Here is a 26,770-nt window from a genome sequence, read left to right on the forward strand (position 1 = left end):
TATCACAAATGAATGACGCAGAAGTCAGCACTAGTAGGAACCTCAGAGAGTGGTAGAGAGTGGTAGTGACCCAACAGGTATTTAGGAGGACTAGGGGTAGGAGAGGGGGATAGGAACAGGGTGAGGCAGGAGCTGGGTTGGAATAACTCAGATCTAGGAAGATCAAAGACATGGGAACAGGGCACAAGTGTGGATCGTCAGGACCAGCACTGGTCCTGGAGTAACACAGAGCCTCCTGACAGGGGTTAGCTGTAAGGAGAGGCATAAGGGAACAGGGAAGACCTGATACAATCCATCGTCAAGTGTTACCGGAATTTTTCTCAGCTTCCGGGTCTCTGACAACAACCCTAACTAACCCTGACTTCCTTACAAATGTCCTGGGGTGAAGCAGCATCATTAAATCAGTTTGAACCCTTCAGACCTTCAGAGCACAAAGCAAATGCCCATTAAGAGGATGTAGGTCCTAGGGTGATTTGCTTAGAAAAAACAATAATAAAAATAATGTTCAAATATGTGCAAGGCATATTGACATATTTAAGCATTTAATCTTGACAAAAACTGTATGAAGGTACCTTTCTTACCCCAATATTACAGATTAAATGCTGAGCAATGGAGTCTAAGTGACTTATCCAAGCAAGCAATAGAGTTGAGATTCAAACAGAATCGACTCCAGAGTGGATGATCTTAGAAAGGCACACTTGATCAATGTTCCATGGAACCTTTACTCACTCAGAGGATGAAGAGGCTCCCTGAAACTCTCACCCAGATATCGGAGCTAAGATTTTCTTGTCAGAAACCTGCCCCATCCTGTGGAATGAAGATTAAGTCACCCACCTTAAGAAGACATTAATGGTTCCCTGATGTGGCCATACTCTCAAATAATGTAAGGTACCTGCACTAGAAAGTTTTGCAGTGAAATATATCACAAATGAATGACGCAGAAGTCAGCACTAGTAGGAACCTCAGAGACTACAGTCCTACCTGAACTAGGAAACCACATGTTACTCAGCATCATTGAATCAAGAGGTTAAGAGCCAGAAACTTCTGACAGTGATTCAACTGCCCTAGTTCTTAGGTATCCAGGGACAGTGATAAAAGGGCTAAACTCCATAGGATTTATTTTTTATGAATTGAGGAGTCCAGTATCTAGGGTAACTAATCAAGGATTGTCTAGTCATTCCATCATCCACACATTCTTCCAAACATCAATTTATCTGTCCAAGTATTTATTTATTCATTTGCTAAAATATTCACACATTCAAAAATATCTACTGAGCCAAATTTGTGCTAAATTTTAGGTGATGCTAACCCTTTAAATCAGAATTCTTCCTTATGCCTGTCTTTTGAGATTTTATTAAGCTCAGAGCATGGGTTCCCAGCATGTCAATAAATATATTAAATATATTTTAGGAATCATGATCAGGTCTTTCATTATAGCACAGTTTGAAGCTTCCTGCCACTAACGCAAGTAAAGAATTCCCTTTTTACTTTGGAATTCTAAGAGTATTCCTTAGAACCTCATTTTGTTCCAAGATGTCTTTTCCATGCTACATGCTTAGTCTCAAGCCAAACATGGACAGAGCTCAGTCAACAGTAAGTTGTTTTCAGAACCAGAGAAGAACTGCTTTCTACAAGCAGTGCGTACAAGAGCTGGAAGGCGCTTGCTGTCCTTGTTGAAAGTTCATCCCCCATGACAGACATGTATTCTGAGTTTCCTGCAAGGATAGGGAAAAAGGATGTGGGCTCCTTGCTCCCTGCGAGGGCAGTTAGTGTGCCTTGTGCAAACACTGCCATTCTACCCCTGCCCTACTGAATTCAACTTAAATGTTCCAGAGTTCTACTAGCTCTAAAAACTTCAAAGTGATTTAGTTCAGCGTTTGGTTCTGACCCCATGGGAACATTATTTTCTGAGAGTAACAAGGAGGTATCGCTCAGGAATACAAGTAAAGCACAATGTCCAGGTGCCAACCTTCTGAATATATTTATTCACATTGAAATATATGTGTGGAAAGTTTTTTTCCATGCCACAAAGTTTTGTTAAAAACAAGTATTACAAATCAATAAATAATAGTTACAACTTCTACCTATTGCAAGCAGAATGATATATAAACAAGTGCCACTCTTTTGGTATACACAAGACTTTAAATATTTTCTGTTGAACAACTACAAGTGCCACCATTTTCCCTTTTTGTCGTACTTCCCCTTGAGATACAACTGCTCATTGCACGTGCGTTTACACTTGTCTTAGCAGTTAAGATTTGTAGCACACCAAAGAACTCCAAACCATTTCCAGTTAAAAATTGTTTTCGACCAAGCAGGATTGATTTTTCTGTTATGTGTTCACTGAGATAATACAAACAAAAAAGAAGCGAAGTACAAAAATGAATGTCCATATATATGTTCATGGCCTGGAATACTGACTGGCTTGAAAGGCTTTTCACTATTGTCATCAAAATTACATGCAATAGCCATGAAGAACTCACTTAGCTAGCAGAACAGAAATCATCGAGCTGGTTATTCAAAGACTGGACAAACAGAATTCCGGGATGCTATTTTCATTTTGGGTTTCCAGTTCGTATGGTTCCAGCTGACGATATTCAAACGTCACACGATTTACTTGTTTTCCACTGGAGACCATGCGCACCACAGTGTTGTCACAGCCAATTTTCACTTGGGCTATAATTGATGGAAAAAATAAAATTTTCCCAGCAGGTTAGAAAGCATAGTCAACCATTGCTGTTGACTAGATTATTTAAACAACCAAAGCAAGGCAACAAATCTTCCTCTTATGTACTTGAGCCACTCTCAGTTGAGATGTGTGTGTTTTTACTATAGTATATAATTAATTAGAAGTCCAGAATTGAACTCAACCCTTCTCCTTATGTGTAAGAACACTGTGAGACAAAACTGGCCGGAAAGAGACAAGAGAACGTCTCCGGGTCTTTTTCATGCTCTCTTGCAAGCCTAGGTGGCAAAGAGGGCAAAGGTAACCAGTCAACTCTGCACAGGGGCTCTGGGTCAGTGTTTTTGATGGGGACAATACTGCCCTCCAGGGAGAGGATGGACATTTGCAGGGGCGGTTTATGATTGTCACAGTATCTGGAGTTGCCAAAGGAATATACTGCTGGATATTCATGCAGACGAAAATATTTTCTTCATTTTCTAAGTCTAGATAACAACTCTGACTCACACATTAAGAAGCATTTGCATGGTGTAGATATACATGGAATATACAGGCTTTTGTTCTATCGTCTACTTGAACGCTTTCTCATTTTTTTGTCTTTCTCAGGTGGAATAGCTTCCAACATTCTTACTTGTCTCACATCCAATATTTTCATTATCTGTATAAGCATCTGACAACTTTTATATCTCTTCTCATGAAGTTATGCATGAGCCATTATATATTGAAAGTCATTATTTTATTAAAAATTGCTTTCTTCTCATTTCTCTAGCCTCAAACTGGTTCCTGAGGCAAGATTTTTCAGTCCTACAATAATTCTTTCTGCTCGGTTCCCCCCACTTATACCTACTGTGTTTCTTTAAGGCGATGCTAAATTCTAAGAAATGCTAGCACTGTCATTGTGTAACAGGTAGCTTACAAACATTACCTGGGCTTAAAGAAAGTAAAACAACTCAGTATGTTAGCGAGGTAAAAGTCAATTTGAAAACATAACAAATATAAAGTGTATAATCATAAAAGAAAGTGTATAATATAAAGTTATAATCTTAAAACAAGTTCCAGGGATCCTTGGGTAACTTCCTCCAGGAGGGCCAAATTTATCTTTCTTTAAACAATTTGGGAAATCATTCTTTTTGCTGATCTTTGAACTTTAATCTATATAATATGCCTTTTTTCCTTTAGTTAACATGCATATAATTTGTCTACAATTTTGACCTAAATTCTAATTCAATTTAATTTAATGGGCAGGGGGGTACCTAATAGATCTACATTTTTTTAAACCAATTTAGGTGAAACTAATGAAAACAGGATGGATTTCAAAAAATCTAAAATGAGCCGCAGAGTGGTATAATTCAAGCCTTAAAAACATCTTAATATTTCAGTTATCTAGATAATTTAGTCAAAAAAATTATTTTGGGGTCTCAGTCTTGCCCTTTTGCCTTATTCAAGTCATATAATTCAAGCAGAAAAATAGATTTTGCTTCAATTATTTAAATTTTAAGGCATGCGTGTTTTTCAGTCCCAATCTTTTTACCCTACTCACGTACGCATCCTCAAGTCTTCTTTCATGCAGTGTCTCAAAGGGAACATGAGCCAGGTCGGCAAAGCCATGCACACCAACAGTTTGCACTAGGGCTCAGGTGTTGGCATAAATGAATCTTCTCATTTTCATCAAAGTGGGATTTTAGAAATTCCTATCCCCTTATTTTGATTAGAAAGCTTTCCTTGAACTTAGTTCTGCCTTAAATCTCATTTGAAACTTCTTTCATGCAGGCTATCCATGGAGAGTAGGAGACACATCAGGCCTTAGTGCTTACCTGTGTGTGTTAATTCTGTTTCAGAAATATCCAGGTCCCAGCGTTAGCTCAGAGAAAGAAAATACTGGTGTGCTGACCTGGTTTTAATTATACCAGGCATAGCCAACAAAATGACTGTCTGCTCTGCAGCTTTGTTACCTAGCTGGTGAAGTGTCTGTGGCGATTGGACAGGAAGGGGCTGTGGTCTGAGCTGACTACGAGCTTAGACACTCGTGTGTTTCATTCCTGTTTTACTTTTGTCTCTGTAACTTAACCAGAGATTCCTGTACCTAAAGTACAGGTACGGGAGTGACTTGAACAGAAATATTTTATATAATCCCCCTCCACACACATACTCATCTATACTTGATTAGTTTGGTAATGAGGATCAGTAATTCTCACCATCCTCACTGACCTGAGCATAATAATGACATGGAAAATCCTCATTGGTCCCTGACAAAGAAGATCTGGTTCTGTTTGGCAACTGTGCACTAAATCATCTATTACTGGTGACCACTTTTGGCTTTTAGAATTTACCCCTGGATCCTACTGGCCTGTGTGAGACTGGTTTGGCGGCTAGAAGTTAGGGATATTCAACAGTTCAGAATATTTCTGAAAAAGCTTACCACTTTGGTGTTCATTGACTATGAGTCATACACTTAAACACATTTGTGGAATCTTAGTATTTCATTATTATACTATTACTAATTGATTATTTTAGATCTACTATTTGAATCATTAGCTTTTAAAAATATCTTCATTTATTGATTTATATTTTTTATGTGGTGCTGAGGATCAAATCCAGTGCCTCACACATTTGAGGCAAGCACTCTATCACTGAGCTACAGCCCCAGCCCGCCTCATTAGCTTTTTAGTTAGTAAGCAAACCCTTTAGTCTCCGGGGAATAAAAGCAGGGACCTCCAAGAAGGTGGAAAGAATTGAAAATCTTTGTATTTTTCATAGTTTTACTTAGGACCAACCTTAAATATATATCCTAATTGTTTCATAGGTTTTGCTCTTAATGTCAGATATTTTGGTAATAGAGTTTGATGCTATACATAGGCTCAACTGTATTTCCCTACTGGCTCAACATATAAAATGGAAACTTGTGGAATTGATCTTCCAAAATATAAAAAAAAAAAAGGTGTGTTTAAAAAAATATTTTTTATTTGTTCTAATTAGTTGTACATGGCAGTAGAATGCATTTGTATATAAGGACATGTTCACTCACCAGCGCCATGAAAGGGGTAGCAGAGATCAGCTAATGGCATCATCTTGGAAGGGTCCAATCCGCTTCCTCCCAACAGTTCCACAAAGTCTCCTATTCCCCCACAACCTGCAGGGGGTTTCTAAGAGAATAAAGAACCAAAGAAGGATACATTTAAACCAATTATAAAAGTCAAACTATTTGGCTGATGGTGGGTGGGTGAATTCACTCAATCAGCCTTCAACATCTTGGCAGAGCCATTGAATTTAACATCTGAGACTCCGGAAATGCAAAGACATTTTTAACAGAAAAAAAAAAAAATCACAAGAATTGCTTTTCTAAACCAGCTGAGTAATCATTTTTTAAATGTGTGTGCCTGTTTTTTTTTTTTTTTTTTTTTTTAATTTTAAGCTTAAAGGCTGGAAGCTTGATATAAAATGTATGAAAATGGAATCCAAAAATGCTTTGCTTTTCAAATCACTTGGACATACATACTGAATTATTTGAATTTCTTAATGCATGAAGTCTGAGTTAAATAAAGTTGATTATTTGCATTTATAAGTTGGGCTTGCACATTGGTTTTCCCTTTGGCTCTCCTCTTCCTTTTCTTTAGAAAGGAATTCCTCTGCACTGGAACACATTATTTCTACCAATAAGGATTAGTATTAATCATGAGTATTTTAAAAAGGATAAAATTCTGATTTGGGACCCAAGTTAGCAAGACTTACCATCACCTTCATTTTTTGAACTAAGACATGTTTCGAGCTACTCACAGGAAGAACTGGTTCTAAGATTCTGTAAATTCCATTCTAACCATCTTTTTGTGCTTTCCTTCATCCTTTTCAGTCTTATCTGTAGCAATTTCTGTGCCTCGCTTTCCCACACAAAGAAAGCAGCCACTCTCTCTCCCAGATGCTATGCTCCTCACCCCGCAACACATCCTGTGACCCCAGCTGCCCCATGGTCACCTGTGCTGCACACAGGGTGTGCTCAGAAGGACCCTGTGCTTGGTTTCATGCTCTAACGTCTCTGTGTTGAAATTTCTAATGAATTTGTAAATATTGGTCCCCACATTTTTACTTCATATTGTCTCCCATAATTTGTGCAGTCATTTTGGTCTGTGATCCTTTTCTTCATTGCAGTGAACTTATTAAGAGCTCTAGTGGCATGTGACAGGTGCCCAGAGGTTAACCAGATGGATCCTGACACATAGAGAAACACAGGCACACACACAACCAACATTTAGAAGCACACTGAAAAACAGCTTGAATGAAACCATAAGTTAGAAGATAATAATGGCAATTGCTTGGCTAATGAAGGGTGGGGACATGTTTTTTGTTTGTTTGTTTTGGCACTGGAGATTTAACTTGGTGTCACCTTACCACTAGGCTACCTACTCAGCCCTTTTTAATTTTATTTTGAGAAAGGGTCTTGCGAATATACTTAGGGCCTCACTCAGTTGCTGAGGCTGGCCCACAACTAACAATCCTCCTGTCTTGGTCTCCCAAGTTGCTGGGTTTACAGATGTGCATCACTGCACCTGGTGGGGAGATCTATTTTTAAAGGGCCTACTATGTGCAGGGTTCTAGGCTTAGGTTCTTTTCACATAATTTCATCAAATGATGAAATAGAGATTTAATTAGCCCCACTGTGCACAAGGTTTCCTGTTTGCGAATTGAGAGTTAATGAGCTACTTAAGGGTGAAGGGGAAAAAGACTTAACTGCCTTTCCCTTGAGTAGAAGATGCCCAGGGGGAACATCTCTACGGACTAAAGTTTCCACTCAGTTCCTTAGGTTCCAAATTTCAGCAGGTGGTGTTGAAGGGAAAAGGCAGCCTTGAGAAATGGGAAGTACAAAAGTTGGAGAAAGTGGAAACTAAAATGAAGGACCAAAACAAAGAAACTAGGAAGTTGGGTGGACCTATTCCTCTCTGGTCCCTACTGGGGTTCCACTCTTCAGCAGGGACCCCTGAGATGCCTTTCATGAGTTTCTAAGTTACTACCCATCTCTTGCTAGACTACAGCAATGTGCCGAAGGAGAACCTAGACTCCTTGTACCAAACACAGAGTTCCCCACAGTACTCAATGTGCAAGACTGAAGTCTCTCTTGGTGAAATTCATTTTCCAATGCATAAGAAAGCTGGGGTGTTTTACTTTAGGAAATAATCTTGATGGGGATGCAAATAATAACCAAAGACACATCTCTCACGGGAACATGAAAACGGCAACGTGGTCCCTACCACCCACTCACTGTGTGGAAGCCAGAGTGACCTTTGGACAGTATATATCAGCCGTGTTGCTTTCCTGCCCCATCTCTTCACTGACTTCTCTTTTCACTTAAAATGGGCAACAGGGTTCTCCGCACTCTGGTGTTGCCCTTCTCCCTAAGTCACCTCACACCAGTGCCCTCTGCCTTGCCTTCTTTCCATTTCTGGAACCAAGCAGGTCCAGTCCTGCCTCCAAGCCTGTGCACTACTGTCACCTTTACTTTCTTTTTTCTCAGATCTGGCTCCTGATCTATTACCCAGGTTTCACTTTAAATGTTTCCTTCTTGGAAGATTTCTTTCCTGATTACCTATCTCAGGTGGTTCCTCCCTCTCTTCACCCCCTTGTTCCCAGTTACTGTCTATCAAATCACTGGGCTGATTTTCTGTGTGGCATTTGCCCCTAACAGAAATGCATGACAGTTTTGCCTGTCTCATCCCACTGGAATGCAGGTTCCCTGTGAACAGAACCTGTCTTGTTCGTGACTAATTTCTAGCATCAGAAAATATTTTTAAAGGAATAGATGCCTAGGTCACTGGAGGCTCTAAGTTGTTAAGGGGAAACACTAACTTTATTTCTTATAACCTCAATACGGAAAGGACAGATCTCTCAATCTGCAATCACACGGCCTTTCTTCTAGATCTCACTTGAGAATGACATACGTATAATATCAAGCCAAGAAGACCAAAGCAAAGATATTCAAATATGTCCTTATCAAAGGACTATTCATCCACTAAGGTCCAACATAAAAAAAAAAAAAAAAAAGGCAGCAATCCATAAATTTAGGACTAGAGGAAATCAGATACACTATGCTTTTCTCAGTCCTGGTCCTATTAATTTGGCTTTCACTTGAATCTGTCTGATTAGGAACTATGACCATCTTTGATATCAGCAAAGGTATATTATCTTAACTTAGGCATATGAGAAAGTAAAAGGAGGGCTGTGGTTGTGGCTCAGTGGTAGAGTGCTGGCCTAGCATGTGTGAGGCACTGGGTTCCATCCTCAGCACCATGTAAAAATAAATAAGTAAAATAAAGGTATTGCGTCTATCTACAACTAACGGAAATAAGAATGACTTGCAGGGAAGATGCTACCAGTACAAGTAAATGTGGACAAACTCAACATTAATTTTAAGGTCCATTCAGAAGTTCATTTGAAAGAAAGTCGATAGGGATTATCAACTAAAATTTTTAGGCAAAAATACATCAAACTAAATGTATCGCAAAGTACTCTTCGAAACTTTATTGCCTTTGCAATATAAAAATCTAATTTTGTATTTTATGCTACAGTTAGCATTCCTTCATACCACAGTTCTGTCAATGAGATACTTCCTTCATGTTAAAAAAAATTCCAATAATCAGAAACAGCTGTGTAGATGACTCACAGGAGGTTCTGCTAGGAGACAATTTTTGTAAAAGAGGCAAGTACAAGAGAGTTCAATTGTAATTACATACCACAACTTTACCAGTTGAAAGCATTTCTTACATCACAAGATAACTATTGAAGTAGTCAGAATGGGCACCTGAGTAGGGTTCTGACAGCATAACTGAAATAGAACAGGGTTTTAGTTCAAGAAGCCGGGTAAACATGTGAGATTTAATAACCAGAGGGACATGCTACTTCAATTTGCTGATGCCAGGTTTGCTTTTGTTCTGATAAAGCTGTGGCCTTACCAAACAATTAGGAAGCAAGTAAGTCACTCACCTTTAACTGAACACCATGTAAGTGTCCCAGAGTAAGATCAGATATTTTGATCACTACTGGATAAATTATGGAGAAGCTGCAGTTTCGATGCTGGTGTGGAACTACCAGGGTGAATTTTCCATTTGGGGTCTGAGAGATGACATTGCAAGCTTTGTAGGAAACAAAAAAGTTACATTTGCATTACTTGACTTGTGGCTTTTATAGAAGTTGATTGTATCCTTAGCCTAGGTTTCCATTCATGGCCTAGGAGCTCGTGCCAGGTAGAGAATATATATCACAATGATGATTTGGAGAAAGGAAGGAGTTGGGGAATATAAATCATCAGTGACATATGGATATTTTCAGGAAACACTGGGCTGTGAGGGGGCTTCTCACTTCCATCTCAGGGGGTTCCTTTTTCTACAACAATGACAAGACATGAATCATGAACCAGACAAACAATATTAACTGGTATACTGTTCTTTGAAGACTTCTGTTAACCAGGGTCTAGGTTCAGGCTAGGAATATGGAACAATCCAGGCTTAAAGGTGAGGCTGGAACTCCAACTCCATCTGTCTGAAGTCTTCGCTCATAGAATTTGGAGCCATAATGTTTTTTTTCTTTTTTTTTTTAACAACAAAGTAAATAAATTATTTATTTATAAATAAAATAGTGACAAGATAGGCTGGGAAAAAATAGCAGGCTTAAGTCTAAAAAATTGCTGAATGTTGAGTGATATTGATTAAAAGGTAATTAAAAAATTTTTTGTTGTAGATGGACACAATATCTTTATTTTATTTACTTGTTTTTATGTGGTGTTGAGGATTGAACCCAGTGGCTCACACGTGCCAGTCAAGCACTCTACCACTGAGTCACAGCCCCAGCCCCTAAAAGGTAAATTTTTAATGTGTAATTACTCTCCAGAATTTCTAATGTTTTTGTTTTGTATCTCAAATCCAGGTTTATAATATATTTATTCTTCTAGCTTTGAAACAGAAAAATTTGCATTTTTTGCTGAGTATGGCAAAAGTTCCTGGTTAATTAGAAAATGTCAGACCCACCTCTTGCCTCCTTCTTTATATTTTTATTATACTTAATTTCAAAAAGAACTGAAATTTCATGATAATTCTAGAAGACTTCTTTTGACTTCTCACTAAATAAGGAAAAACAGTTTCTTTTGTCCTCAAGAATTATTCTGCACCAGTCCTCAAAAACTGCCTTTTTAGGTGTTTCTTTAAAAAATTATTGTTTATTTTTTAAAAATGAAAATCAGAAGGCTAGTAGTACATTATTCTTTAATTATTCTGTAAGATTAGGCCCCATCCTTCAACTACATGAAGTATTAATATTAATACTAGCATATGTAACCTGAATGATTAATATGCTTTCTTCTTCTGACTTTTTTTTTTCAAAATGAAAATACCCTATTCTTTATTCAAAAAGCAGGGAAAAAAACCAAAGAACTGTTCTTAAAGGTATAAAAATATATAACTTTTTACTTTAAAATCAATATATTACTTATAAAATGAAATGGGGTAATAATGGTCTGTGCAGAACAAAACATTATGAAGTAAGGAAATAACACTTTTGATTTCATAATTTATACAATACAGTGAAGAATAGTATTTATTAATATGCTATCTTTTTTTTTAGCTTTGTAAGGTTTTTTTTTATTGTAAACAAATGGGATACATGTTGTTTCTCTGTACATGGAGTAAAGGCATACCATCTGTGTAATCATAAATTTACATAGGGTAATGTTGTTTCTTCTTCTGATTTTTAAAAAGATTTTTTTTCTAATGGGGAAAAATAAGCAAATGAGTGAACTTATTTTAATTAAGATAATGTGCTTTAGGCCTGAACTGTAGTTCTGTAGCATATGTGTGTCTCCATGAAAAATGAAATAAATTAGGATGGTGAGCTCAGTATCAGAAGGCAACACAAAGGTATTCCGGGTCCATCCTCTGCTCAGGACATGACAACTGTCCACCATGTCTTTGATATGCAGCCTTTCAGTTTTCACCTAGGTAGTTCTAGATCACAACTTCATATCTCATCCTTCAAGCTTATCCTGGATCAGTAGAATGAATTGGGAAATTCAAGTTTGCCACTGAAAGCATTGTAGTATCTTAGGAGATCTGAACAAGACTTTGTAGGAAAAAATAGAATTGTACCCACCATAAATTAGTATGCTACTTAGCCTGGCAAGTAAATTAACAAGTGTGACTTGATTTTCATAATAATGATCAGAAAATATCCCTTAGGTCATTTCTAATTACAGGTGAATTTCCATTCACATTATTCCTCAGTTCCAATTTCCTAAATCTTAGAAAAGTAGTACGACTACCCGGCTCCCCAAGCCTGGTCTTTTTACTGAGAAGACAGGAAAATCACTTACGAAAGAGGTTGGGGTCTGTCTTTATGGTTAGTGTGAAACCATTTCCTGGTTCGTGGACTCGGAAGAAGATCATGGCCACATTCTGGGAGGATCTGATGCTCCTTCTGCTAAGACCACTCTCACAGAAATCTATGTACCTTTCAGTGGTGGGGAGAGGATGATCTTGGGAGCTGGGGAATTTCTCTCCCTTAAGGATCCAACCATCAAATACCTTCCAAACAAATGACAATACAGAGTCATAGATGGTCACTTTCATCAATTCCTGAGATCATGGTGTGTTGAAATGGGTGAAAAGTTACCCAGCAGTGAGCCTTCAGTGGTAAGTGAGGAACTGGCAGTCTACCCCCTGCCTGCTTCCTGGTCTCTGCGTGGTCCTATATTCTGACTGTGAAAGTTGGTTGCAGTCATATTATTAATCAGTTAATGCTTCTTTTTTCTGTATAAGACTTGATGTTGTCAAATAAATAGATTTTCTTATACTTTATTTTTATCATTTCAACCACTTTGGTACAAAGAAATCATAAATAATATACATTTTTATCTTGGTCATATTTTCCATATCTCACCTTCAGAAGAATTTCACCAAAGCATAACTTAGATTTCATTCAGCTCCTTTCTCTCCTCTAGTCATCGAAATATGTACAAAATATCTCAAAAATAGGTAGCAAAAGAAAAAACAGGGCAGCAATTTTAACTGCCAGTGTACAAAAACTCATTCTTCTCTCTCTTTAACACACACACACACACACATGCACACAGGATTTTTCCTGTTGTTACCATCTATGGTTGAACAAAAGGTGAGAGTCAATTGACTTTACTCTCAAAATCACCACAGGTCTCCGGTTTAATGAGTCCAACACAGTCCACATTAACAAAATTACCAACAACACAGCCACCGATTATTTCTAACATGTTTGACAGGTTCCAAAACGACTCCCCTTTGAAGATTTTAATCATGAGTATTTTCATTGAACAGGAGAGCTCCACTGGCCATCCTAAACTGACCCACTAGATCAGTGGGGGTGCTGTGAGGATGGGGGCTTGTCCTCCCCTCCCACCTACCTCAAACTCGACTCCCCCACAGAACCCCTCCCAGCAGCCAGTGTCCTGCTTCAAAGTCGGATCACCCAGACTTTGCAGACAGCCTCTGCTCGCCTGGAACCGCGCAGGCGGAAAGTGGGGCCAGCAGGAAAGCGGGCTCAGATTTCAAACGTGTGGGGCTGGCATTCTCACCAAGATTGACTTCCTAGGTGGCCTTGAGTGCTCCTGCCGCTAGTTTTTATTGTATTTTGTCTGCACCGGATTGCACCACAACGTTCCAAGGTGCTAATTCAAGTTGCCAGGGCCTCGAAAAGTTTAAACCACGCAGAGTCCAGAGGCAACGGCTCTACAGGAAGTGGGGACAGGTCTTCCTAGGAGTTGGGACCAAGTTCCTGCCGCTGGGGAGGGCGAGCGCGCCTCTCCGGCAGAGTGTCTAACTGAGAAGCGTCAGGGCTCTCCACCGCGGGGCAGCACTCCTGCCCTTTCCACTCCTCGGGTTACTCGGGTTTAGGCAATGCCGGGCCCCGCGCCTCACCTTTAGGAAGTCCCCGCCCGCACAGTCGATGGAGACCAGGTCGTAGTGGATGCTGATGAACTCCTCCGGCTCGCCGATGAAGAACGCGGCGCAGTGCAGCTGCGGCCGGTCGGCGGTGAAGGTGAACTGACCCGGGAGGCTCAGCATGTCCAGGCACCCTGGGGGAGGTGAGGGAAGGAAGCAGCCAGGCGTCCCGGACTGTAACCGCCGCGGCGCCGGCCTCGGGCAACCCCTCCTCGCTCAGCCCTACTCCGGGTCTGCAGCGCGCTGCGCCGCGAGCCCGGATTCCCACCTTGGGCTGCTCCGGGTTCCCGATGCCATCCTCGGCAATGGGATCGCGCCCTGGAGATCACAGCCAGCCGGCGCCTAAGATCCCGGGAGGCTCGCACTGGGTGCACAACCCTAAACTCCCCGCCCCCACGCGCCGGAGGACTCAAGCCCGACTCACGCAGAGGGCGGCTGTATGGCTGCTCCCCAGCCAGGTCTCGCTTCAGGTTGGTGCTGAAGAGGAGGAAAGGGTCGTATTCCGCCGTTTCTTGCAACTGACAAGGAAAATGGTCCGTTCGGAAAAGTTCATGACGGGAGAAAAAAAAAAATGAACCAGGAGCTGGGAACCCTACCTGCCTCTCAGCAAAGTGAATTGAAAGGGAGTCTTTGCCTCCTTGGGTATCTGGAGACAATGAGAAGGTCTTAGATCCTTCCCTCTCAGACCAGGGCATCCCCAGCGGCCAGAGAAAAGCAGGCAGTGGAGACGCTCAGAGGCAGGGAGAAAGATAGATCTAGGGAAACCGGGGAAAGGACCCAACAGAGAGGAAGGAAAGAGCTAACCTCATAAAAGGTTGACAGCAAAGGTCACCTGCCTGCCTCACAAGGCTGAATACAGAAAGGTGTGATGGGTCAATCTGGAGACGGCTTACCTCTAGGTACCGGCTCTCCCCTCTTAGAGCCAACAGGAAGATCAGAATGAAGTGACACTGGAGCTTGAAGTTAGGTGGCATGCTTGGCCTTGACTCTGCAGCTTGTGCACTCTGCTCCCGAGATCTTGGGCTTTTCTTTCCGCACCTTTGCCCAGACTGAGTGCTAGAGCCAGGAGGGTCCCTTGGTTAGGTCTCTTTTATAGAGCAGTTGGGAGGGGAGGCTCTCTGCCCCTTAACTGATGGGAGCTCAGTTACCATGGGTTACCCTTTCTCAGTGACAAAGTACGTGGTGATGACGAGGGTCCAGCTCTCAGTCACAAATTTTCAGCATGGTCCAGCATTATTCACCGAGAATGATTTCAATCACAACTTAGTGAATTAAAAGTGTGGGAGAAAGAATGAGGCAGGGACAAATAATAAGAAAGGACATTTTACTTTGTCTTCCAAATACTACATTATACTTCCTGTGAGCATTTGGAAATTTTTCATTTTTGCAAAGAAAATCAACAAAGTTACACATATGCCTAAAAATACACAAACACACATGACCTTATCCTGCTGCCTTGTCACATAAACTTGGATGAAATCATGCTGGAAATTGTCAGAGTTTGACACTCATGCAATTGTTCATGCCTCTCACTAAGAAACTTGAGGCATTTTTAGCTCCAAAACTTTGGCAGAAATTGAAGCCTGGTTTTGCAGAACATTGCAGTAATGCAATTACCAAGCTTTCTTCCTGTTCTTTAATCTTTGCTTTATCCTGGTTCAGTTTCTTATAAGTATTTCCTTAATGGAAAACGAACTTTCTGTGGTCCGTGAACTTCTGGATTTTAGATGAGCTCCGTCACTTGACCTGGTTGTTTATACCATGTACACACTCCTGGACAGATAACCACCATAAATTTAGTAGCCACCTGAACCACTAGGAGAGTGTTGTCTACTCAATACCTGTATTACTTCTGTACTCTGGTAGAAAGAACAGCTGAGAAGCTATATCGTTACTGCTCGCTAGCAAATGTACAGGCCTAATACAATGACTTAGGGGTCCAGACACAATTTAGGTGTATGATTATCTTTGCTGATTAGCAGAGAAGAGCATCGCTTCCGCTTTGTTTTCAAAATTATAGGAAATATGGAGAAGCTCTGCTTTTGGCTTTACTACCCCCTTTCTTATAAAGATGCCTAACATTGTTATTAAAACTACCATACATAATTAGACGGTACTACAGGGTTTTAATGGAAGGGAGTGGCTACAGTCGTGGTTTTAAAATACTCAAAATTAACAGTTTTTTGCCTAGGGGTGTCAGACCTTAATATTTTCATATTCAGGACAATTCTGAGCTCTGTAGGGACTGCACCTTAATTGTCTAATTAGGAGGCCTTCCTGATCGCAGCCCAACTTTATAAACAGTCCCCAGACCTCAGAGGGAGGAAGGGGGAAGAGCAACAAAAGGTCATGAACACTGGTAACTGTGTCATTCTCTTCAGCCCAGGGACTGTTTATATGTCTGAATTTTAGGAAGAATATAAAGATATATAAGAGAAATAAAAGAGGAGAGAAACAAATTGCTTACCCCCCACAGCTTGGCCTCAGATGTGTTAGGTCATCTTCAGGTCCATCTCCCACTTCATTCAGACCCAGAAGCCTCAGGCACATCCACCTTGCACGGCAAGGGCCGGTTCTCCTCTCATACCAACTTAGCCAGGACCCTGGTCTACCTAACTGCAACTCACTTGGAGAACTTGGTCTTTCCCAGTTGGGGGTCTGGCAACTAGTGTCACCTCAGCTCAGTGCTGCTTATTAGCATCACCAAAGAGACACTATTTTCCAACTTGCTTCTTTTCTCTCCCTTTCTTTCTCTGGTGCCCTCTCTCTCTCTATCTCTCTCTCTCTCTCACTCTCTCTCTCTCTCTCACACACACACACACACACACACACACAAACAACAGCCACCAGCACATAGATAACAATGATTTCCCAAAGTACTTTCATGAAACTCTTTTCTCAAGAAACACACATAGCAAGAACTGGAATAAATGAGAGCAAGTTCATTCTGACAGGTAGTATCTGATATAGCGCAACAATTCACACATTATAGAATAGGATGAGCTTAATTTCCACCAAATCCTGTGTGGGGAAATCAAAGTGGAATTTCCACCAGCTTGGGAAATATCTACTAAGCCAGGGGGAAGTGCTTTTTTGAAAATAAGGCTAATTAAGCCAGGCATGGTGGTGTATGCTTGTAGTGGCTCCGGTGGCTGAGGCAGGAGGATCGAGAGTTCAAAACCAGACTCAGCGTCAGCAATGTGCTAAGCAACTCAGTGAGACCCTGTCTCTAAATAAAATACAAAATAGGGCTGGGGATGTGGCTCAGTGATTGACTGCCCCTGAGTTCAGTCCCTGGTACCCGAATATATAAATAAAGCTAATTAAAAGATGAGAACTAGAACTTATGAGGAAAACTAAGAAAATAGAATTGGAGGATAAGCAGAAGAGAGGTGGCCACTGTCCATGAACCAAATTATTAAAAATGACATCTGGAGGGCCTGTAATGAAAGAGTAATTCGAATTAGGGAAAAAGTTTCTGAACAATAAGCAGGCCTATGATGGAGGACTGAGGATAAATTGTTCTAGTGAACTCATATGGTCATTCAAACAATTAGCTTAATATTTTAAAGTTGTTTGTTCAACAAATTAACTGGGTTTTTGTTGTTGTTTGATATATTGTTTTGTATAAACTCAAGAGTCACCAGGCATACTGATTGGAAATTTTCTGTATCCATTCTCTGTAAATATTTTTTCTCCATACTTTTCTGACAGCTTCTTCAGTGTTGTTGTTATACAGTCCCGGATAAGTGTCTTTTTGGTCTTGAACTATTGTTGGGCAGGTTGAAGACTTTCTTTTTGTTAGGTAGGAATAGGCATTTTTTTCTTTCATAAAATTCCAGAGCAAATTGTTACCGGAAGATCATAGTGCCTGCACAATATCAGATCCATATTCATATCCACATTCAGATCCATGTGAATTTGGAATGAGGGCAGAATTTGAAAATGTGCTAAGACCGAAAAGACACACATAGACAACTTGTAACTGGCAGGCAGAGAGACTTTGTGGTCACTCTGGAAACATCTCCTAAAATGTAATCGTGATAGCCAAGAGCAAACTTGTGGAATCTCTGCCACTGCTAAAGCACTGAGGTGTCAGAATAAGCAAAGAGGACCATGTAACCTAAATCTGTGTTTGATGGTCCTATGATCCATTAAGTATTTCCTACCTGCTGTACTAAATTTTTTCTTTTATCACATTGAAATAGAACATCACCAACACCTGCATTAAAAGAACTTCATTTTTCCTTTCCTGATTAAAATTTTATAATGTTGGAAAATGGAGCATATATTTGAGTTCTTTAAGAAATAAAGGTGAGCCAGCCCGTGCATGCGGTGGCACAGGCCTATAATCCCAGCAACTCAGGAGGCTGAGACAGGAAGATTGAAGTTTGAGGCCAGCCTCAGTAACTTAGCAACTTAGGAAGACCTTCAGTAACTTGACAAGACCCTGTCTCAAAATAAAAAATAAGGACTGGGGATAGAGCTCAGTGGCAAATCATCCCTGGTGGGTTCAATCTCCAGCACCAAAAAAAAAAGTCAGCAGAATAAAACTCATTGTAGTTAACCTACAGCAACAACAAAACTATTTCCACTTGTTTTCAATATGTTCTGCTGTTGGAATGAATTTGGAGGATATTATTTTTATTTTATGGTGGTAAGAAAACAACATGAAATCTACTTTCTTGATTTAAATGCACAATTATAGGCAATATGTTGTACAGCAAATCTCCAAAACTTATTCATTTTACATAACTGAAACTTTAAACCCATTAGTAACTCCTAATTTACCACTTACCCCTCTCCCAACTCCTGGCAACCACCATTCCACTCTTTTCCTCTCTTAGCTATCTACTTTATAGACCTCATATAAGCAGAATCTTGCAGTATTTTCCATTTGTAATTGGCTTATTTCACTCAGCATAGTGTCCTCAACATTTATCCATTGTACAAAAATGAGATAACTCTAATTTTACTTATCCTAGAAGGGAATTTCCTTCTTTTAGGATCAGTAATATCCCCTTACATGTACATATCACATTTTAAAAGAATATTTTTTAGTTGTAGATGGAAACTATTTATTTTATTTATTTTTATATGGTGCTAAGGATTGAATCAGTGCCTGGCAGGTACGAGGCAAGCACTCTCCTCTGAGCTACAGCCCCAGCCCCTATACCACTTTTCTTTATCCATCCATTGACATTTAGGTTGTTTTCACATCTTAGCTATTGTGCATAGTGCTGCTGGGAATCTAGGAGTGCATAGATCTCTTTGAGATCTTGATTTCAAATCTTTTGGTTAACTGCCCAGGAATGGGATTGCTGGATCATGCATAATTCTACTTTTCATTTGTTGAGGAACCTCCACCCTCTTTTCCATCGCAGTTGCACCATTTTTGCATTCCTACCGACAGTGCATAAAGATTCCCTTTTCTCCACACCCTCACCAAAACTTGTCATCTTTCATCTTTCTGATAATGGTCACCCTAACAGGTATGAGGTGTTTCCTCATTGTGATTCTGGTTTGTATTTCCTTAATAATTAGTGATGTTGAGCATCTTTTAAAATACCTGTTAGTCCTGTGTGTATCTCCTTTGGAAAAAAGTCTATTCAAGTTCTTAGCCCGTTTTAAAATCAAGTTATTAATGTTTATTTTTTGTTTTGTTTTGTCTGTTAGACTACTGCAGTTCCTTATATATTTTGGACATTAATGCTTATCACATATTTAGTTTGTAAATGTTTTCTCCCATTCTGTAAGTTACCTTTTCACTCTGCTTAGTTTGATGTAGTTCCATGTGCCTATTTTTGTTTTTGCTGCCTATGTTTCTGATATCATATAAAAAAAATCATTGTCAAGATTAATATAATGAATCTTTCCCCTATGATTTCTTCTAGGAGTTTTACATTTCAGTTCTTACATTTAAGTCTTTAATTCAGTTTGAGTTTTTTTTTTCGTATATGATGTAAGGTAAGGGATCAATATTTTTTGCATGTGGATATCTAGTTTTCCCAACATCCTTTGTTGAAGATATTATCCTTTCACCTATTCTGTATTCTTTTTTGAACCCAGAGCTTTGCAAATGCTGCTCACTCTCTCTACCCTGAAGCATATATCCCATCCATTCCCATTGTGCATTATTTTATTTTTATTTATTTATTTATTTATTTATTTATTTATTTATTTATTTATTTATTTTGGTATTGGAGATTGACCCCAAGAGCACTGAACCACCATGGAGTCATATCCCAGCCCATTTTTTATATTTTATTTAGAGACAGGGGCTCGCTAAGTTGCTGAGGCTGACTTTGAATTCATGCAATCCTCCTGCCTCAGCCTCCTGAGCTGCTGGGATTACAGGCGTGTGCCACCATGCCCAGCCTTATTGTGTATACTTGGCACCCTTGTTAAAGATGAATCGGGCTTTCTGTTCTTCTCAATTAGTCTGTATGTCTGTCTTCATGCCAGCACCATAGTTTTAATTACTGTAGATTTGTAATGCATTTTGAAATTAGGAAGTATGATGTCTCCTGCTTTGTTCTTCTTTCTAAGGATTGTTTTGGGGGCTGGGGTTGTGACTTAGTGGTAGAACACTTGCCTAGCATGTGTGAAGCACTGGGTTCCAGCCTCAGCACCACATAAAAATAAATAAATAAAATTAAGGTATTGTGTACATCTACAACTAAATGTTTTTTAAAAAATATTTTTTGGCTATTTGGGGTCCTTTGTGATTTACATGAATTTTAGAATTGTTTTTCTATTTCTGTAAAAAATGGATTTGGCTGTATTTAATGCAATTATTTAAATAGAAAAGATTTATTTTTCAGATGTGTTTGAGATCAGGAAGGAAGAAACTAAGCAAATATCCTTCGGGAAACTAGTCAACCATTGAATGAAATTCCCACATGCCAGCTACTTTCAGCTCACATGAAGAGGAGAGTTAGTAGAAATTAAATTTGGGGGGTTGCAAGGGACTGATACCAAACTTGAGCTTGAGTTCAAAGAGGAATTTATTATCAGGACACAGGGATGAACTTCCAGAATTTATGAGTGGAAAAATGAAAAACAGGACCTCTAATGCTACTCCTCAGCCTTTTTGCATGCTACTGCCCCCAACTTCGGCAGCCCTGTGTAAACAAACCACCACCAATTCCCTGGCCTCATACATTACTGTTAGGCAAAAGAAAATACCTGAAGTAATGTTCTCATAATCTCCAGTTCACAAAACTGGGGGAAGAGGCTCAGAGGCCAGGGGTAGGATCCCACCATAACATGACTCCTTCCTGATAGCCAAATGGCAGAGAGGAAGGAAGAAGTGGTTTCCAGAAGCAAGGATGCTGGATTTAGAAAGTAAAGGTATGTATACAAGAGAAAATTAAAACAAAATTTATGTGGCTCTTTGATCATAAATTCATTTGTAAAATAGTGTTCTATACTGGAAATTATTAGAGGCATTAAATATTATATCATAGAAGAAAGATTTAAATGATAGCTCTTATTAAGTCATACCAAATTTGTCACTGTGGTTTTTCTTCTAAAGATAATAGTTTTGTGAGAGTGCATACTTAGGCTAGGTTTTCATATCATTATTAAGTTGGAATGAATAAATTTATATTAGAACATTCACAGAGTTTAAAAGCCATAGTTTGACTGAAATATGACAGAACTGCATTTCAAAAGTTGAGCTAGAAATGAGTCCTATTAATGATTATGTACCATAATGGATAGTAGCTTAGCTCATCAGAGAGAAAAGCTGAGATATGGAGTGGAGTGAAATGGAGAAGATTGAGGAAAGGAAGTTGAAGTCATAAAGCAGAAACAGAATAAAAGATAATTAGGAACTAGCCAAAGGAAGTATTTTGATCCCGTATCAAAGATTGTTGAATGATATCATCTGTTATAGCTGAGAAAGATCTCTTATTTTGGAAATAAGAAATTAGTGATTTGGTGAGGTTTTCAAAGAGTTAGGATGGGAGGAAAGAATAAGAATTTAGATGATCTGCCCAGATTACCACAGTGAGTGAGAAACAAAGTCCAAACTAAAGGATCTCTATATCCGGTCAGGTAGTTAATCCTTCTCCAAAGACAACAGCCCTGGAAATGAACCAGAATGATAACATTTTAGGTTTTAAAAATTATGAGACTAGCAACAAACTGTGAGACGGTGCAGCCCACAGCAAGACGCCAGCAGATCAATAACTGTAAAGGAGAAATGGGGATAGTTTATGTTTGTGTAATGACTTCCTTGACTTTGGAATGACTTTGTTATCTCAACTCTCTTAGGCTTACTCTAAAATATGCCATGACTAACATCTAGCCACTGGATCATAATGAAATGCCATTTAATATCCTTCACTGCCTGCATCAAAGGGAAAAGTACAGCGAGGTCCAGAGCTGTCAGTGTGTGTGTCATTAGGTAGTGGTGACGTGAATTGGCATGTAGCATCAGCACGTAACATCTGCCTTTTCCCTGATGGAAGAGAAATGAAGTATAAAGAGTCATATTCCTTAGTCCTTAGAATAAATCTAAAGGAGAGAAATCTGCCAGCTATGTACAGAGATACAAGAGGTTCTGAATAAGGACAGGAGCAGAAAAAACCGCAAGCTAGGCAAGGTTTAATTATCTGTGGTGCCTCTTGCCTCATTTATTGAGACCCCTGCCAGAAGCCAGCCTGCTTTTCTCCTCCCTCCCTTCTTCCCTCCCTTCCTTCCTTTCCTCCTTTTCTCTCTTTTGAGCAAACTCTGAGCAACAGATTTAGTTGACATTATGTTCAAAATATTCTATATTTGGCCTGAATAACCTTTATTGTATTTTATTCTAATGTCTTCCATCTTAAATGTAAAGTCCTCAAAGTTTGACCCTCCATCTGATCCATCTCCCTCTCAGTACCGAGCACACACACACCTGCCCCCCACCCCCCCTGCACTCCTAGGTAGTAAACATGAATACAGGACTTTTTGCTTCTATCTAGTTACAAAGTAGAAAATAGTCACCTTCAGACAATGAAGGTCAAATGGTAAAACCTCAGTGGGGAAAGGGAAGTGAGGAGGTGCTGAAGCATTTTATGGGATCACCTCTAATAGGCCACAGCCAGCTCCACAGTGTGCTTGTGATACAAAGTGGGGAAGAAGCTGTGGGAACAGGGCCAGGTGAGGGCAAGGCAAGTAGGGCCATTCACCTAGGACCTGAAAGTTAAGGAGATTAAAAAAAAAAATCACCAATATAAGTAATATTAAAGTGCAGTATATTATTGAATGAAATGAGTAAAAAATTTATAATGAACAAAATACCAAAGTTTGAAATAAGATACTGTCAGTATCTTCTGCCCGAGCCCCATCAATGACTCAGCACGGCACTGTGGAGGTAGCATGCAGGCCACCCCCGATGGAAAGAATCAGTAATTTTAGGCCCTGGAGATAGTCCCAGTTCCATCCATCATCTGACTGCGGCATCATGAGAAGCCCCAAACCAGACAAAACCCATGGAGTCCTTCCCATACTCAACTGCAGGAACGAGGAGAAATAATAAATGTTGTTGTTTTAAGCCACTGAGTTTTGGTATGATGTGTCATTCAGGAATAGATAACTAATACAAGCCCTTTCCATCTCTAATCTTCTACACTCCCTGGAGCTTTGTCTTGGAGGTTCCCGAGTGCCCCAGCTGTGCCATGGCCTTTGTGAAACCCTTGAATTGAATCACCATCTGTGAGGCATAGCCTTGTGTCCAGACAGCTACTTTTAGACTAAGTCAACATCTGTAAAAACATGCTGCGTGGCGCCAAGTCGGCTTGTAGGGGCATAGAAAGTGACTGGAGAAAAGACATAAGCCAGCCCCAATGCCTCAGCCCTGAAACTAGCATGCCCTCACCAGCTGGTGGTGAAATTATGTATAAAATATCAATAAACACTGTTCCCTGTTTCATGCTGACATTTCTACATTTCTAATCATCACTACTGTGCCAACAGAACAAATTTCCTGTAGGTCATCTAGGCGAGGAAGTCCATCAAATATTGAAGAAATCAGGTTTTCCCCATATAATCGCTATATTATAGGTCCCATTCATGTTTTTAAATCTCACAGAATAAAAATAGACCAGAAGGCTAAACTTTAGAATTTAAAAAGTAAACTTTCAGAACCAGGTGAAAGAGTTTTTCAGTGACCAAATTGAAACAACTTGAGCAATATAATAAGGTGGAATTGGATTATAATCCAAAGTATAAGATAAATTTCCATGAGTCCATGCTAATGTAAATGAATGACTGAATAAATTATTAAGAGGGAAGAAGACAAGTCTTCCCTGCAGAAGAATCCCTAATCAATTATGTTGATACTTTGCCACTAAGGAGGGGAGCATAACCTCACTCCTTAAATATGCGCTGTGCATAGTGCCTTCCTTCCAATAAGTGTGGGAAGGGGTAGGTGAGGGTGGATTGAGAGTGGTGTTCAACAGTGGAGAGATCTGACACAATCTCAGCCAGATCAAAGTCAACATCAATAGTCATAAATCACATTGATAGTAAGTTCATTTTATTTACGTCTTAGACATTAGAAAGCAGAGTCAAAGAAGAACACTATTAAGTTGTGTTCTGACAAAGTCTTTTTTTTTCTCTCTTAAACTGAAATATATAATTCTAAAGATAAATAATTTGTAAATGTCTGGAAGTCATAAGCATTGGTCCTTAAGTTTACTGGCCTTGATTTGGAGAGGATGTAGAGTACAAGGATACGTACTTTTACGATTTTTATCCTTAGATTTAGAATACTTTTCCTTCATAAACAAAGACAAAGATAGAGGCACATTCCATCAATTTAATTACATGGGATCCTAGAACAACTGGATTTCTTTTTTTCTTTTTTTTTTTGCAGTGCCGGGGATTGAACCCAGGGCTTGTGTGCTTGTGAGGCGAGCACTCTACCAACTGAGCTGTATCCCCAGCCCACAAGTGGATTTCTGTATGGAAAAAATGATCCCTACCTCACATTGTACATAAAATTGACTTTGAGATGGGTCTCAGAATAGGCATGAAAGTTAAAACTATAAAGCATGTAGAAGAAAACATAAAATAATATCTTAGCAAACTTGGGATTGGCAGAGATTTCTTAGGTTACAGAAAACACAACAAAAATTGAAATATTAAACTTAACAAACTATTTCACATCCAACAATATTAAAAATACTGACAACAGCCTTAAGAAAAATGTAAAGTCAAACAAATTGTAGTGTATTTTTGATAGAAAACTGCCATTTCATTGATCAACATGGATGGATCTTTAAAATATAATATTCAGGGGAAAAATAAAATAAAATTCAGACACAAAAGGAGTACATACTGCATAATCTAATACATAGAGTTTCAAAAAAGGAATAAACTAATTAATAGTGACAGAAACTTGAGCAATATTGCCTCTAAAGGAGGAGGATGAACTGGCACAAGGAAACTTCTTGTGGGGATGGAATGTTCTACATATTTATTAGGATGTAATAGTCACATGGTGTATCCATTTGTCAAAGCTCACAAGTAGTACAGTTAAAATCTGTGTATTTTATCATACATAAATTATGCCTCAGTTTTAAAACCTTCAAGAGAGATATCTACAAACTTTTGTTCCCTGAGGAACACTGGTTAGGCATGACAAAGAGATATAAGGTAGAATAAGGGGAAATAAGAAAAGGAAAGAGAGAAAGAGGAACAGGCAAAACAGAATAGGAATGAAAAGAAGAAAGGAAGAAAAACAGGCCTGGAAGTAGGAAGTCTTGGATTGCCCATTCTTAGTTTTTATTCTGCTGGTATAATCTTGAGATAATGACAAAAAATATTTTGTATTATAAAATGCACATCAGCATTTTACATAATAACAAAATGCTTTGTCATCTACATTCCAACCACTCAGTTGAAGAAATTGAAGCTACCAGGGCTCTACTCCAGTTGTATGACTCTTCCTTTCCATCACAGAGAGCAAGTGTTCATTTCCTTATTTTTATTTTGTTTTTATCACTTATATTGTGTCCCTAGGTGATTTATTATTTAATTGCAAAATCTTGAGGAGCAAGTGTACATGTGGTCTGTAAGGAAGGTCTTTCCAATCCCACCAGGAAGGTAAGAGTCCTCCTGCTGCTGTTGGGAGCTCAGTGGAAGGTCCGGGAGGGCTCTGGTGCAGAGTGTGTTCCTTCTGTTTTGGGTCTGGCACCCATAGTACAGAGACCCTCTCCAGAAAATACACCTTCAAACTTCTGTAGGGTGAGAGATGAGAGACCCACGAGCTGAGGAATGACAAATAGCAGAAGACTGTATCTGAGATCTGGCAGCTTCTCAGACTGCTTTTCCTGTGCTCCTCATTTTGGTGCCCTCACCTCCTCCCAACTCCCACCCCCAGGTCCACCAGGCTCATTCCAGTGGAAAGTCCTGTCAGGATTCTGCACCGCAAAGCAGCTTGGTTTGCAGCTTTCTCCATTGCTGCCTTGAGATTATGCTTTCTCTAGCCTGCCAAACCAGCGACTGCACTCACATCTCCCTTGGTTTCCAAAATGTTCTTCTTGTCTCCTTCACGGTTCTCCTGAAAGAAAGGGTGAGAGATAACCTGTTTATTAAAACTTTAATGGAGTTTTGGGGGAGAGTGAAATTGGATATTGAGTTCAATCTGCCAACCTCAGTTCACAATTATTAAAAAAAAAAAAGTTTTTTTTCTGTATTGTATAAAACACATGTTCATAGTAGAAGAAAAAACTCTTAAATTACAGCTAAATAAAAAGGAAAACCCATAGACTACTCTTAATCCTCCCATATAGCTATAACCATGATTAACATTTTAGTACTTATTCTTCTAGAGTTTATGTTTATCTAATTTTCCTTATAAAATCAGATTATAGTTCACATCTTTTGCAATGTGATTTTTTGATGTCACGTATGGCAAAGAAATGTTGTGATGTAATATGCTTCCCTCATATCATTTAAATGGTTGCATAGCACTTTATTGGCATGTAATATTTTATTTAACCTATCTCTGTGAAATTCTTATTATTTCTAAGAATTTACTATTGTAACCAAACTGATGTATAATTTTAAATCCCTTATTTTAATTCTTGGGACTTAAAGCTAAATACTCAAGCCAACAATCTCAAGGGTGATATCTCTTTGAGTCTGG

The 26,770-nt window shown here is 39.3% G+C and overlaps 1 protein-coding gene across 1 annotated transcript; it reads right to left on the reverse strand.

Moving 5' to 3' along the window:
- Positions 1-1,968: 1,968 nt before the first annotated feature.
- On the reverse strand, positions 1,969-14,603 carry Crhbp (corticotropin releasing hormone binding protein). Its single transcript, XM_047554741.1, has 7 exons — positions 14,523-14,603; positions 14,054-14,147; positions 13,606-13,763; positions 12,030-12,240; positions 9,653-9,801; positions 5,709-5,826; positions 1,969-2,676 (listed from the first exon to the last, which is right to left on the reverse strand). The coding sequence occupies exons 1-7, from the start codon at positions 14,601-14,603 to the stop codon at positions 2,519-2,521; spliced, it is 969 nt and encodes a 322-aa protein (XP_047410697.1). The 3' UTR covers positions 1,969-2,518.
- Between the last annotated feature and the right edge of the window lie 12,167 nt (positions 14,604-26,770).

The sequence above is a fragment of the Sciurus carolinensis genome, chromosome 6, assembly GCF_902686445.1.
Source record: "Sciurus carolinensis chromosome 6, mSciCar1.2, whole genome shotgun sequence".
Lineage (NCBI taxonomy): Eukaryota > Metazoa > Chordata > Mammalia > Rodentia > Sciuridae > Sciurus > Sciurus carolinensis.

Bases quoted from the DNA above. Each gene is read 5' to 3' on its own strand.
- Crhbp (XM_047554741.1), bottom strand. From the start codon at position 14,603: ATGCCACCTAACTTCAAGCTCCAGTGTCACTTCATTCTGATCTTCCTG. The intron at 14,148-14,522 runs GTAAGCCGTCTC...TTTCCTTGTCAG, and splicing joins GGGAGAGCCGGTACCTAGAG to TTGCAAGAAACGGCGGAATA. The intron at 13,764-14,053 runs GTGAGTCGGGCT...CACCTCCCCCAG, and splicing joins GCCATACAGCCGCCCTCTGC to GGTGCCTGGACATGCTGAGC.